The 14,843-nt window shown below is 42.0% G+C and overlaps 1 protein-coding gene across 4 annotated transcripts in view; it reads right to left on the bottom strand.

The window, feature by feature from the left end:
* The window catches only part of LOC109916905 (tyrosine-protein phosphatase non-receptor type 3-like), a 225,860-nt gene that overhangs the window by 56,947 nt on the left and 154,070 nt on the right, over positions 1-14,843 (bottom strand). For 3 of the 4 annotated variants that reach the window (XM_048614858.1, XM_048614873.1, XM_048614865.1), the window contains 3 exons: positions 12,785-12,875; positions 12,515-12,576; positions 5,306-5,452 (listed from right to left, as the gene is read on the bottom strand). In XM_048614858.1, the coding sequence (XP_048470815.1) occupies positions 5,306-5,452; positions 12,515-12,576; positions 12,785-12,875 (300 nt within the window). Of the gene's footprint in view, positions 1-4,056; positions 4,250-5,305; positions 5,453-12,514; positions 12,577-12,784; positions 12,876-14,843 lie in introns of those variants that run through there. The other variant, XM_048614879.1, reaches the window with a different exon arrangement.

The raw sequence follows: 14,843 nt of genomic DNA, 5'->3' as shown, positions 1-14,843 counted from the left end.
TATAGAATTGGACCCCATATACAAACCCATACAGATCAAAACTGGAAATGACAGTACTCACCATAATGGACCGGACAGTATAAATTCCAAGCGGAATAGAATAACATCGCTTCATTGAGGCTCCACTGATAATGTTACCTAGCACGGTGACGAAACGTCTCAACAAAAACAAGCCAGTTCGGCGAGCAAGGCCACAATCTTAAGTTCTGAGGAAGGATCACCGGACCCGAAACGTTAACTCTGTTTTCTCCTTCACAGATGCTGTCAGACCTGCTGAGCTTTTCCAGCAACTTTGTTTTTGAATCTTATAAAATGATTAATTACATAATTAATAGAAATATATTAATATTTATGGATTACGAGAAACTGGAAAATGGATGTGTTTGGATGTTATTGGGCTGAAGAGGGATTTATCAAATGATTTCAGGGAAACAAAAAGTTTTTAAAAAAAGTCAAAGAGAAGGTGGTTTAACTGTTCAATTGACTTTGTGGAAAGTGTGTTCAGCAAAGCTTTTAAGAAAAACCAGAAGATAGATCCATGGCCTAATTATTGGGCAACGGTCTTGGGGTAAACAAACCTTTGGATCTATGCCGGAGGTTGCCGAGCAACGGTCTCTGAACAAAGGCTTTTTTTTTCCACTACACACTTAGATGTGGCAGCTGTGGTGAGACATGGAAGGAGACACCGTTCTATTCTCTCTCAGTTATTCAGAGAAAAACCCTGGAAGCAAAACCAGCTAAAAAGCTCTTTCTATCTCAATGAACTAGCTTGAGAAACCTGATAAAGTTTCAATCAGGAGTCCATTTCCAACTGAATCTGAAATCTGGTCTGAAGATCTTTAGTCATTCTGCAACTGTCAGCAATCAGATCTCGTCAACAGGAAATCAAAGATGCTGCAAAGTCAACCAACTCTATCTTCTAAATTCGAACCATTGACCTACAGGCTTGCTGGTTCTTTTTTGCCTACTTCTGAAACACATGATATTTCTGCTTAGCTGTGTTGTCTTATCTGTGTATGAATGTGTGTAGGTTTAAAGGGATATACTTTAAGTCTGCTATGTAGCTTAGAAAATTACACGTTTTGCCACTTGTTTTTAATAAAGAAATTATTTTTGAATTTATTGAAGAAAACCTGGGGAAATCTTTTTATTCCCCAGATAATAATGATAAAAATAAATAAATTAACCATTATGGAGATTAAATAAAACATTGACACTTTTAGTATGGCTCAGAGTAGCAGGGCATGCTTGATTACCAGTGCACTCTTCAGTTAGAGCTGGAACATGATTAATTAAGACACAATAAAGATGTAGGCCAAGTGACATCATGCATTTGCAGAATATGGATTTCTCCTGGATGGCAGTGTGATCCAGGATAAACGTGTGCAGTAAGTACCTGCAACTTAAGTGACTTCAATTCAGAGTTTACGAGCTGGAGGCTGAACTACAGACACTACATCACATCAAGGAGGAGGAAAATTACATGGACACTTTATCTGTACCAATGAAAAGGGAGGACAAAGGAGGTTCCATTGTATCAATGAGGAGCTAGGCGCCAAATCAAGAAGCAGAATCTCAACCTCTGTTTTATTAGCTCACTTACATGCAAATTGACATATGGCAAATCAGATTTGAGAAATAAATGAGTGGCTCAAAAACCAGTGCAGTAGAAGTGGTTTCCAGTTGTGAGGCACTAGGGAAAAGTGCAGGCTCTACTGTTGTAATGTTCTATACATGAACTATGCTGGAACCAACTTTTTAGTGAGTCATATAACCAGGGAGTTTACAAACTAAACTAAAAAGCAGCAACAAATGATTATATTTGGGAATATGTGGTAAATCAAAGAATAGAGATCAGGCAGGAGAGAAAGGTATTTGTCTGGGAAATGACAAACCGACTGAGACAAGTGTAGGACAAGGAGGGAGTTTGATGTTTCATGATTAGTTTTGTTTAATTAAACGGCCCAACCAAACTGGTGTGCCTTTGTTTAAGTATGTTTTTAGCACCTTACTTATATGCAAGATGAAAAACATCAACTTATCTCCTCTTAGCATGCTTAAAATTACACAATATTATTATATTATCCTGCTCAACTGCAACCAATGTAAACTTCAGCACTTTAATATCACACAACTCTCTCCAGTCTCACTTGATAAAGAAATAGACCATGGCATTTTGAACAGAATAAGGGTAACACACTATTGAGTTCATTATAAGACAGAGGTTTTGAGATCTCTGTTCAATTCACTTCTAGATCACAGACCTGCATTATAAAAACTTGCAACCTTAAAATTTGCACAGGCAAATTCACATCATCTCAACATGTTAAATCTTTATCAAAAAACCTGCTAAATATCAATAAAGCAGGGCTAGGAGAAGTCTACTGTGGGGGAAAAAAGGAGCAACAAGAAAATAGCAGTCATGTTCTACATTAACTCTTCAGTTTAGTTCAGTATTTTGTAAAAAGAGCAATCCTACTTTGCTAGATGTATTTTTTATTATTTTATTAGAGTTTAGTTCTGCAATAATGTGTATTTATAAGGAGATCTCACTACACCTTTTATACACTGATACTTTATATACAGTCTGTAAAACTTTGAAGCAGTACTTACATTGTAATTTGTCTGCATTCGTATTTGTGATCTTCAGTATTTGTGTTATATAGGTTTAAGATTACAAATAATCTTTCCACTACGTCCTTTGTCTTAAAAGTAAGAAAACTCATTCCCTAGCTCCATAAACAGTCAGAACCATCACCCAAAAAACATCCAGCAAACAGTCATTGACAGAGGTTTGACTTAATGAGGAACTTGCACCAGTCTTGAACTAGGGGGTCATAACTCAAAAAAAAAGGGGACACTCATCTAAGACGGATGACGAAACATTTATTCCTCCTAGAAGGTTGTGTCTCTTTGGAAGTCCCTTCCTCAAAAGATAATGGATGCAGGTTCTTTAAATATTTGTAAGGCATAGGTAGATAAACTCTTGATTACCAAGGGGATGAAAAATGATCAGGGATATGCAGGATGTAGAGTTGAGGTTAAAATCAGATCAGACATGATCTTACTGAGTGGAAGAGCAGGCTTGAAGGGCTGAGTGGCCTAATCTTGTTCCTTGTTTGTATGTTTGTGATTAAGCAAAATAAAGACAATGAGCTCAAAGTATCAACCATGAGGTCTAGACAGCATTCATCTTTCTATCCTAAACAAATTGGCAAGAAAAATATCAAATATCCTTTTATCTTATCAAGGAGTCAAAAGAACAGAGACCAACAATAACAAGAAGGGTGATCCTCTGAGTAATTGGTGTCACCATAATTCTACTGGGCCATAGGGTTGCTCTCTCATTAGTGACAGATGACTGGTGGTGGTTTAACCAGAGGGTCACCACTCCTCAGGTGAGGGACAAGGTTGAGAATAAGAGTCCTTCATGGTAACCTCAGGTGGTGTGAGAACTGAACCCACGTGGATGGGGTTACTCTGATTTGCAGAACCCAACACATGACCACTTGCACACCAAGCAGAATAAGGAGCATGCGCTAAGGGATTGCATAACCAACGGTTTAGATCAAAGCTCTGTTGTTGTGCTACATCCAGCCAAAAATGGTGGAGGGCAATTAAAGAACTTACTGGAGGAGATGACGCCACAAATATCTCCGAGTTCTGAAGAAGGGTCACTGGACTCAAAAATGTTAACTCTGCTTTCTCTCCACACATCCTACCTGACCTGCTGAGTTTCTACAACAATTTCTGAATGTTTTCAGTTTTCTAGCATCTGCAGTTGTTTATTTTATCAACAAATATCTCCATCCTCAAAAATGGTGAGCCCAGCACATCAGTGCAAAAGTGCAAGAACCTCAGCCAGAGGTGATGAACAGGTGCATTTCAGCATTCTCCAGTGGTCGTCAGCAACACAGACAGTAATCTTCAATCAATTCTATTCACTCCACAGGATAACAAGAAATAGGCGAAAGCACAGATACAACCTTGACAAGAGTCGATGGGAATCCAAGGACTGGAGTCTTACTGAGCACAAATGATGATGATTTTGGTTGCTTCAATTCAATCATCTTAACCACAAGACATCAGTACAGGAGTTCCTCAGGGTGCTGTTTGGGCCCAGATATTTTAGCTGCTTCAATGACCTTCTTTCCTCATAGGGTCAGCTGTGTGGATGATTGTTGATGATCACATTTCACCACTTCACCTCCTCAGATTCCTAAGCAGTCCATGTCCAACTGCAACAAGACTTGACAACATTCAGCTTGAGCTGGTAAATGTTACTTGCCATTTATGCCACACAAGTGCCAAACAATGATCATCTCCAACAAAAGAGAATCTAATCATCTATGATACTCAATGGATGACCATCACTGAACTCCCACTCTATCAAAATCCTGGCATTACCATTGACCAGAAACTAAACTTGACTGGTCACATAAATATAGCAGCTACAACTGAAGGTCAGAGGCTGAGATTACTACTGGGAGTAACTAACTGATCTCCTGATTCTTCAAAGTCTGCCCACCATCTAAAGGCACATGTCAGGTTGTGATGGATTTTTCATCACTTGCTTACATGGGTAGGACTCCGACAACACTCAAAAAGGATCACACCATCTGAGACAAAGCACTGCATTTCACTGGCATGCCTTCCACTACCTTAAACATTCACTCCCTTCACTACCCAGGAACATTGGCAGTACTTCACATCTAGAAGGAGTGCTGCAGAACTAACCAAGCCTCTTTTGACAGCACCTTCCTAACTAGCATACTCTACCACTTAGGACAAGGGCAGCAGTCACAGGGAACGCCAGTATCTGTACGTTTTCCTTCAAGCTACACAGCATCCTTCTTGTAATTACACCTTCCTTTGCTGTTACAGAATCAAAATCCCGAAACTCCTTCTCAGCAGCATTGCCTACACGAGATAGGCTGCAGTGGTTCAAGAAGATGGCTCAGCAACACTTTTGCAAATGTCATTAAAGATGCAAGACAAATGCTGGCTATGCCAGTGACACGCTGCCTAGACTGATAGCATGTCGATCAGATTCATGTCAACAGCAGAGGATTCAACCCCCGATCAAGATGAGATAATCGTGGGGCCTGTGTCCTCACTTGAACATAGATCAGCTACTCCCTAACAAACCTGCCGAATAAGCCTTTAGATTTATGGCTGAGCAAAATGACTATTTCCCCATCAATAAATGTCTTTAGTAACTCTGTCAGATGAATGTCAATATTCTAGAATAGTTAAATTATTCTATTTCACAAGATTCTAAATGCAACAGTGCCCAAATACTTACCCGTCCCCTTTCTGTAAGGGTTGTTAACATGACAATTAAAGATGAACTTTGCTCCCAAACTGTTTGCCAAAAATGCGGACAGGTATGTGGAAGTGGACCTTGGGATGCTATGTACTTATTTTGGATAGCGGTACTGCAAATTTCCATCTGTAAAAGGAGAAAATTCAAACATTATAGTGATGCAGGTCATGTTAGTACAATTAACAAGATATTAACCCCAGTGGTGGACTCGGGACTCAAAGTCCAGTGCCAACTCCCAGCCTCGGGGGCCCGAAGCCCAGTGCTGACTCCTGGTCTCGGGGGCCTGAAGCCCAGCGTCGACTCTTCTGCTTTCCTTCTGCTTTCTCTTTCTGCGCTTTAAGACAGTATTGCTGAACTTTTAACTTTATTTTTTAAATTTATGCTTAAGATTTTGTACTTTGGCACCTTCGTACCCAAGATGGTGCCAGAAATGGTGACTTTGTACACTTTTCACTGTATTCATGTATCCCTGCCTTTCAGTACATGACAATAAAAACTATATCTAATATTTTCCACTCACTCAGTTCATGCATACATCTTGAAACATTTGACATTTTCAAAAATTATTTTTAATTTCAAAAATAATTTATTTATTTTTAAAAAGACTTGCTAGAGACCGACCTTTAACTTCAAAATGATGAAGGTGGAATAGAGTGAGAGTCATACAGCATGGTAACAGACCCTTTGGTCCAAATGGTCCACACCAACCATGTTCCCAAGCTAAACTAGTCCCACCTGCCTGTGGTTGGCCCATATCTCTCCAAACTATTCCTATTCATGTACTTATCCAAATCTCTTTTAAACATTGTAACTGTACCTGCATCCACCACTTCCTTTGGCAGTTCTTTCTGCACACTAACCACAATCTGTCTGAAAATGTTGCCTCTCATGTCCTTTTTAAAACCTTTCTCCTCTCACTTAAAATATGCCCCCAAGTTTTGAACGCTCCCACCCTAGGGAAAAGACCCTTGTCATTCACTTTACCTAAACCCCTCATGATTTTATAAATATTTATAATGTCACTCCTCAATGTCCTACACTTTGAAGAAAGTCCCTGCCTATCCAGCCTATTTTTACAACTCAAACCCTCCATTCCTGGCCACATCCTGGAGATTTTTTTCTGAACCCTATCCAGTTTAATAATATCTTTCCTGTAACAGGGTGACCAGAACTGCACATGGTACTCCAAAAGAGGCCTCACTAATGTCTTGAATAACATCAACATGATATCCTATACTCAAAAGGCCTGAGAATGAAGGCAGCATGCTAAACACCTTCTTTACCGCCCTGTCTACATGTGATGCAAATATCAAGAGTTATGTACCTGAACCCCAGGTCTCTCTGTTCTACAACACTACCCACGGCCCTACTTTTAATTGCGTAAGTCCTGTCCTTGTTCGTTTTACAAGGATGCAATACCTTGCATTTATCCAAATTAAACTCCATCTGGTACTATCAGCCCATTGACTCAGTTGATCATGATCTCTTTGTAATCTTAGATAACCTTCTTTATTGTCTACTATACTACCAATTTTGGTGTCATCCGCAAACTTACTAACCTTGCCTCCTATATGCTCATCCAAATCATTTAAATAAATGACGAACCAAAGTGGGCCCAGCATCAGACCCTGTGGAAGTGTGCTGGTCACAGGCCTCCAGTTCGAAAATCAACCCTTCACCAGCACCCTCTGTCTCCTACTGTAAAGTCAATTTTGTATCCAAATGGCAAGTTCAACCTGAATCCCTGAATTAGTCTGCCATGCAGAACTTTATCAAAGGCTTTATGAAAGTCCAAGTAATTAAGTTTATTACTCCGCCCTCATCAATCCTCTTGGTTACTTCCTCAAAAAACTCAATCAAATTTACCAGACACTGTTTCCCTCACACAAAATATAGTCAAATAACACAATTTATAAGGGGAAACTGAGGAAAAGGTGATGGTGTGCTGTTAATGTCACTGAATTAGTAGTCCAGAAACACAGACTAATGTTTTGGGGACAAAGGTTCAAATTCAATTGCAGATTGAATTTTAATTCAAGAATATCTGGAATACAAAGCAGGCTGATATGAATTGTAAAAGCCATCTGGCTTACCAGTATCCTCCAAGGTAGGAGATCTGCAATTCTAACCTGGACCTTATCTGGCCTGGCCTACTTGTGATTCCACTCGCACAATAACTGGGGAGGCGATGGCCTAGTGGTGTGAGTGCTAGACTATTAATTCAGAAACTCAGCTAAAGTTCTGGGGACCTGGGTTTGAATCTTGCCATGGCAGATCGTGGAATTTGAATTCAATTAAAAAAACTGGAATTAAGAATCTACTGATGACCATGGAACGACTGTTGTTTGTTAGGAAAAACCTATGTGGCTCACAAATGTCCTTTGGGGGAGGAACTCTGCCATCCTCATCTGATCTGGCCTATATGTGACTCCCCACATACAGCAACGTAGTTGACACTTAACTGCTGAAATGGCCTAGCAAGCCGCTCACTTTAAGGGCAGCTAGGGGATGGCAATAAATGCTGGCCAGTCAGTGACATCCAAGTCCCATGAGTGAATAGAGGAAAAAAATAATAACGTTGATCTTAATTACCATCCGGGCAGTTAAGGTTGGCAAATAAATGTTGCTTTTGCCGCCAACAACATGCAACATAGCCAATGTTTAAATGCAACTAATGCCAGATTTTTAAAAAATTCTTTCAAGAGATGTGGGCATCATTGGCATAGCCACCATTTGTTGGCTGTCCCTAATTTCCATTAAACTGAATTGCTTGCTGGGCCTGTAGTTTCTTTGTTACCTACTGATAGATAGCAGATATGAATATAACTGTATGAATGAATGAATATATCTGAAATTGTAGTTCCAAGGTTATCCTCTGGAGATATCTTTAAGAAAAGAGATCAAAGTCTTTAGATATTTCCAAGCTTACTGGAAACAATTAGATTTTGTCATTAATTGCTTATGATTAGAATGGTAAACTGCAGGGTCCCAGGTAAATTCCACACTCGGGCTACTGTCTGTGTGGAGTTTGCACGTTCTCCCTGTGTCTGTGTGCTCCAGTTTCCTCCCAAAGTCCAAAGACGTGCAGGTTAGGTGGATTGCCATACTAAATTGCCCATTGTGTCCAGGAATGTGCAGGCTCGGTGGATTAGCCATGGCAGATGTAAGATTACCCTATCCCTGTAGTCGGATGGTCTGGGTGGGATGCTCTTCGGAGGATTGGTGTGGACTCAATGAGCTAAATGATCTGATTTCACGTTGTAGGGATTTTATGATTCTATGTAATTCTGTTTGTTGATGTCTGAAGTAACTTATTGGCATTTCCATTTCTATATAAAATAGTAACATGATCCATAATTCAGATAACAAGCATTATAATCTTTCTGCAGAAGAAAGAATTTAATTGGAAGAACCTGTTCTGAAGGAGGATCACTGGACCCAAAATGTTAACACTGCTTTCTCTCCATAGGTGCTGTCAGATCTGCTGAGATTTTTCAACAATTTCTATTTGTGTTTCTGATTTCCAGCACGTATGGTTCTTTGATTTTATTTGGTGTGTTGAACTAATTTGATTGTGCCAATCAGATAGTTGTCGTCAGGCCGATGGCTATTGTCATTTGCAACTTCAGAATTATGCTGTTATCTCATGTGTGCTTTAGCAACGATCAGTGAATACATTCTGAAATGGTGTGTTATAACAAAGTTGCACTTCACGATGTGATATTAGTCACCTCAGTTTCTCTGCCCCCTCACCAAATCCAACCTTTCTGCCTCCGAACTGACTGCACTCCGTGTACTTAGATCTAACCCTGACTGTGTTATTAAGCCTGCCGATAAGGGTGGTGCTGTTGTAGTCTGGTGTACTGACCTCTACCTTGCAGAGGCTGAGCGCCAACTCCCAGATACCTCCTCCTACCTTCCCCTGAACCATGACCCCATCATGACACATCAGGCCATTGTATCTGCTACAGATGAAATGAGATCAGTTACTGGTGATCTCCACCGGTCTGCTTCCGAGCTGATAGTATCCCAACCCCGCACAGCGCGCTTCTACCTCCTCCCAAAAATCCACAAACAGGACTGTCCTGGCAGACCCGTTGTTTCAGCCTGCTCCTGCCCCACAGAACTCATCTCTTCCCACCTTGACTCCGTCTTCTCTCCCCCGATCCAGTCCCTGCCCACGTATATCCGTGATTCCTCTGATGCTTTACGCCAGTTTCAAAACTTACAGTTTGCTAGTTCCAACCGCCTCCTCTTCACCATGGATGTGCAATCCCTTTACACATCTATTCCCCACCAGGAGGGTCTCAGGGCTGTCCACTTCTTCCTGGAGCAAAGGCCTGAACCATCCCCACCCACCACCATCCTCCTCCGCTTGGCTGAGCTCGTCCTCACCCTCAACAACTTCTCTCATTTTCTTCAGGTAAGAGGGGTTGGCATGGGTACCTGCATGTGCCCGAGTTATGCCTATCTCTTCGTGGGGTACATGGATCATTCCTTGTTCCAGTCTTATTCCGGACCCCACCCACCACTCTTTCTCTGATACATCCATGATGTCATCAGTGCTGCTTCCCTCTCTCATCTGGAATTGGAAAACTTCATCAATTTCGCCTCCAATTTCCACCCTGCTCTCACTTGCACCTGGTCTTTCCCTGACTCCTCCCTTCCTCGACATCTCTGTTTCCATTTCTGGGGTTAGACTGGCCACCAATATCCACTATAAACCTACTGACTCCCACAACTACCTGGACTATACATCCTCATACCCTACTTCCTGTAAAGACTCCATCCCATTCTCTCAGTTCCTCCGTCTCCATTGTATATGTTCAGATGAGGCCAACTTCAACAAGGGAGCCTCCGAAATGTTCACCTTCTTCCTCAACCAAGGACTCCCCAGCTCCATGGTTGACAGGTCTGGCCCATCTCCTGCACTTTTGCCCTCACCCCTTCTCTTCCCACCCGCAACAGTGATAGGTAAGGACAAGGGGGACTCTATCATCCCACCAGCATCCATGTCCAGAAGATCATCAGGTGCCACTTCCGCCACCTCCAGCAAGATGCCACTACCAGACACAGATTCCTCTCCCCTCCCTTGTCTGCCTTCCGCGACACCATGGTCCACACTTCCTTCACCCCCAACAACTCCCACCCACCCCCCCCACCCCCATAGCACCTTTTCCTGTAACCAGCAAAGATGCAACACCTGCCCATTTACTTCTTCCCTCCCCACTATCCAAGGGCCCAAACATACCTTCCAGGTGAACCAACACTTCACCTGCACTTCCCAGAATCTAGTCTACTGCATTGAGGTCTCCTCTACATTGGGAAAACGAAGCGTAGACTAGGTGACCGCTTCACAGAACATCTACGTTCTGCTCGCAAAAAAGATCCTGAACTACCTGTTGCCTGCCACTTTAACACACCACCCTGCTCCCTAGCCAACATGTCTGTCTCTGGCATGCTGCAGTGTTCCAGCAAACCTCAACGCAAGCTAGAAGAACAACACCTCATTTTCCACTTGGGGACCCTGCAGTCCCCTGGCCTCAATATCGAGTTCAATAATTCTAGGGCCTAAAGTCTCCCATGTCCCAGCCCCCTACCACACACACCAGGCCTTGTTACCACATAGCTTGCCATTACACACTACCTGTTATTAGTTACTAATAGCCCCCATTAACAACTATTCACCCTCCCAACCTGATCGTTAGCAACTCCTTTGTTTGTCCAACTGCTCTTCTCTCTCTTTAGGCTCTATCCTTTCATTTACTCCCTACCCCATCCCCTTCCCCTTCCCCTTTTCTCTGCATATAAACTGACGTTTTCCCAGCCACCATCAGTTCTGAGGAAGGGTCACCGGACCCAAAACATTAACTCTGCTTTCTCTTTCACAGATACTGCCAGACCTGCTGAGCTTTTCCAGCAACTTTGTTTTTGTTGCACTTCACTGACTCAAGTGTCCAAGTTTCCCTATAGAACTTCTGCCATTTGAAGCCCAAGATATAAATAGGTTGTGTTCTACCATTAAAAAAAAACAGAATAAGGTTGTAGACTTGCTCACTGAGCTGGTGTGTTTGGTTGCAGTCATTTCGTCACCGAGCCTCCGGTGAAGCGTCAGCGTTCTGTCCCGCTTGTTATTTATATGCCTCAGTTTGCTGGGGTGGTTGGCATCACTTCCAGTTCTGTTTTTCAGTGGTTTGTATATTAGAACATCAAACACATTGAACTGGACCCGAACCGGAAGTGATGCCAACCACCCCAGGAAACTGAGGCATATAAATAACAAGCAGGACAGAACACCAACGCTTCACCGGAGGCACACTGACGATGTTACCGAGCAGGGTGATGAAACATCAGCAACCAAACACGTTGGCTCAGTGAGCAAGTCTACAACTTCATCCACAACCCCAGCTACAAATCTTCTCAAAAGCTTTAAAAAACAAGATAATTTTTATATCTGTTTTAGTTTTACAGGCTCATCATTAAGACAGGCTCACTGTCAAGAGCACATAACAATTTACTAATCGGTAAAATGGATTTTAACTGCGCTTTATAATCTAGGCTTCTATAAATAGAGCTTCATTTCAATTTGTCAAGTCATTTATTTTGGATTATCTTTGAATCATCAAATGACATTCGATAGCTTGACTGCTTACTAGCAAACATCTTTTGTTAATGTTGTGGATTACTATTGTCCATTCACATGCATACTGATTTGATCTGTATTTTGTATATGGTATTTTTTAAAAGTCAACCTTACTAATTCAGGTGTATGGTTCGTCAAATGCACTAGTTCTGAGCTACCACTGCTCTCAAGGAGGTATAAACTCATGCAGGATAGAGTTTTGCTGGCCTGTATATCTCAATACCATTAAACAATACATTTACAACAGGGGCAGGAATAGACAAATAAGACTGTTTGAGCCTGATCTGCATTCAACATGATCACAGCTGACAATAATAATAATTCACAACATTAACAAGAGATATGTGTGCTTGTAAGCAGTCAAGCTATCTACTGTCATTTGATTATTCAAAGATAATCGAAAATAATTGACTTGACAAATTGAAATGAAGCTCTAGTTGCAGAAGCCTGGATTATAAAGTACAGTTAAAATCCATTCGCTGAGACACCAAAGCCATAGCCATCAATGCATTTTCTCTCACCATATCAAGAACTTTAATACTTACATTAACGTAGCTGCCATTAATATAATCTTCCGATCCATCCAATACAACCCTCGTGACATCATCTGTACAAAAGGGAACAAAAATGAAATTTAAGATTTCCAAAAGTTATTCTTAAAACTTTTTCTTTGCTAATTCATTATAACTATGAAAAGCAGATTTAGGGTCGATTGTTTTTAGTTCACTGAAAAATAACGCAATTACTTTTGCCCTTAACGAACAAATGCATATCGTTAATATAAATTAACCAAGAAACAACTGTATAGCACTCACATGGCAATACATCTTTGTATCTGTTTTTGTCCATATTTTGTGCCATCTTTGCATGTGAGATAGCCATTCCAGGTCTTTTTCTGTACAGTTGCTTGAAAACAAAGTTTGAAAAATATTAGATTTAACCTATAGGAGTTTTCACATTTACTTGTCTTATTGTTCCAATGTAAAGCTTGCTGATATCTTTAGCACTTTTTCCTTCTGTTACTTCAGACTTTTCAACCTCTCAGTACGGGAAATAATGGCATTTCCCTTAGGGATTCTGCTTCACTTTCTTTCAAGAAGAAGACAAGGATGAAAAGAAGCAATACAAAGACGTCTTACTTCAAGTTTCCTCAAACTCCTTTCTTCTTATGATAAGACTCAATCCTGAAATTTCTGTAGGCATCTATTGCCCTGCATGGTCTGGTTATACATCTCACTCTTACAAACACTGAAATCTGTTTGCCTTACCATGTTGCTAAATGCCCTGAGGTGTTTGAACAAAGTGTGGTAAACCTTCCACACAGTATTAAGCTCCTGTCCTGATATAAATTAAAATTGATAACTAATAAATAAAGAGGAAGAGCTCTGGCGGAACTGACTTCTGACCTTGTCCACCCCAGTCCAACACTGGCATCTCCACTTCATTGATTCAGTAGCAACTACACACCACAAGAGTGAGACTATTTGTGAGAAGGAAAAAAAAAACCTCATTAAATAAGGAGAAGTTAAGTTAGTGAGAAGGGACAAGTCAGCTAAATGCTACCTGTATGAGGTTGATTATTAACTTTTATTTAACTATATAATGCAGAATTGTGTATGCTATATACACTGACATCATATTAGCATTCCAAGGAAGCAAATGGTCAGATTCTCTCATGAGATAACTAGGTGTAGAGCTGGATGAACACAACAGGCCAAGCAGCATCAGAGGAGCAGGAAGGCTGACGTTTCGGGTCTGGACCCTTCTTCAGAAATGGTGGGGGGGGGTGGATTCTGAAATTAATAGAGAGAGGGGGAGGCAGATAGAAGATGGGTAAAGGAGCAGATAGGTGGAGAGGAGAAGGACAGGTCAAAGAGGCGGGGATGGAGCCAGTGAAGGGAGTTACAGTGGGGGTTGGTCAGTCCAGGGAAGACAGACAGGTCAAGGAGGCGGGGATGAGGCTGGTAGGTCGGAGGTGGGGGTGGGGGGTTAAGGTGGGAGGAGTGGATAGGTGGGAGAAAGGACGGACAGGTTAGGGAGGCGGGGACGAGCTTGGCTGGTTGTAGGATGAGGTCGGGGGTTGGGAGATTTTGAAGCTTGTGAAGTCCACATTGATACCATTGGGCTGCAGGGTTCCCAAGGGAAATAGGTGCTGTTCCTGCAACCTTCAGGTGGCATCGTTGTGGCACTGCAGGAGGCCCAGGATGGACATGTCGTCCAAAGAGTGGGAGGGGGAGCTGAAGTGATTCGCAACTGGGAGGTGCAGTCGTTTGTCACAAACCGAGCGTAGGTCTTCCACAAAGTGGTCTCCAAGCCTCCGCTTGGTTTCCCCTATGTAGAGGAGGCCACATCGGGAACAGCGGATACAGTATACCACATTAGCAGATGTGCAGGTGAACATCTGTTTGATGTGGAAGGTTTTCTTCCGTTTTGGTTGTTATTGCGGGGAGGGGGTGTGAGGTATGAGTTGTGGTCGATGGCATTTTCGACCACCGTGGAGGGGAAGTTGCGGTCCTTGAAAAACGAGGACATCTGGGATGTCCGGGAGTGCAATGCCTCATCTCGGGAGCAGATGCAGCAGAGGCGAAGGAATTGGAAATAGGGGATGGCATTTTTGCAGGAAGGTGGGTGGGAGGTGGTGTATTCTAGGTAGCTGTGGGAGTCGGTTGGCTTGAAATGGATATCGGTTTCCAGGTGGTTGCCAGAGATGGAAACAGAGAGGTCCAGGAAGGAGAGAGAGGTATCAGAGATGGTCCAGGTGAACTTAAGGTTGGGGTGGAAGGTGTTAATGAAGTGGATGAACTGTTAGAGCTCCTCGTGGGTTCTCTCATGAGTTTGATTTGACCATGAGCATCAGGAAGATAGATGTCATGC

The sequence above is a fragment of the Rhincodon typus genome, chromosome 2 (genome assembly GCF_021869965.1).
Source record: "Rhincodon typus isolate 14 chromosome 2, sRhiTyp1.1, whole genome shotgun sequence".
Taxonomy (NCBI): Eukaryota; Metazoa; Chordata; class Chondrichthyes; order Orectolobiformes; family Rhincodontidae; genus Rhincodon; species Rhincodon typus.
This window is presented reverse-complemented; position numbering and strand designations above follow the sequence as displayed.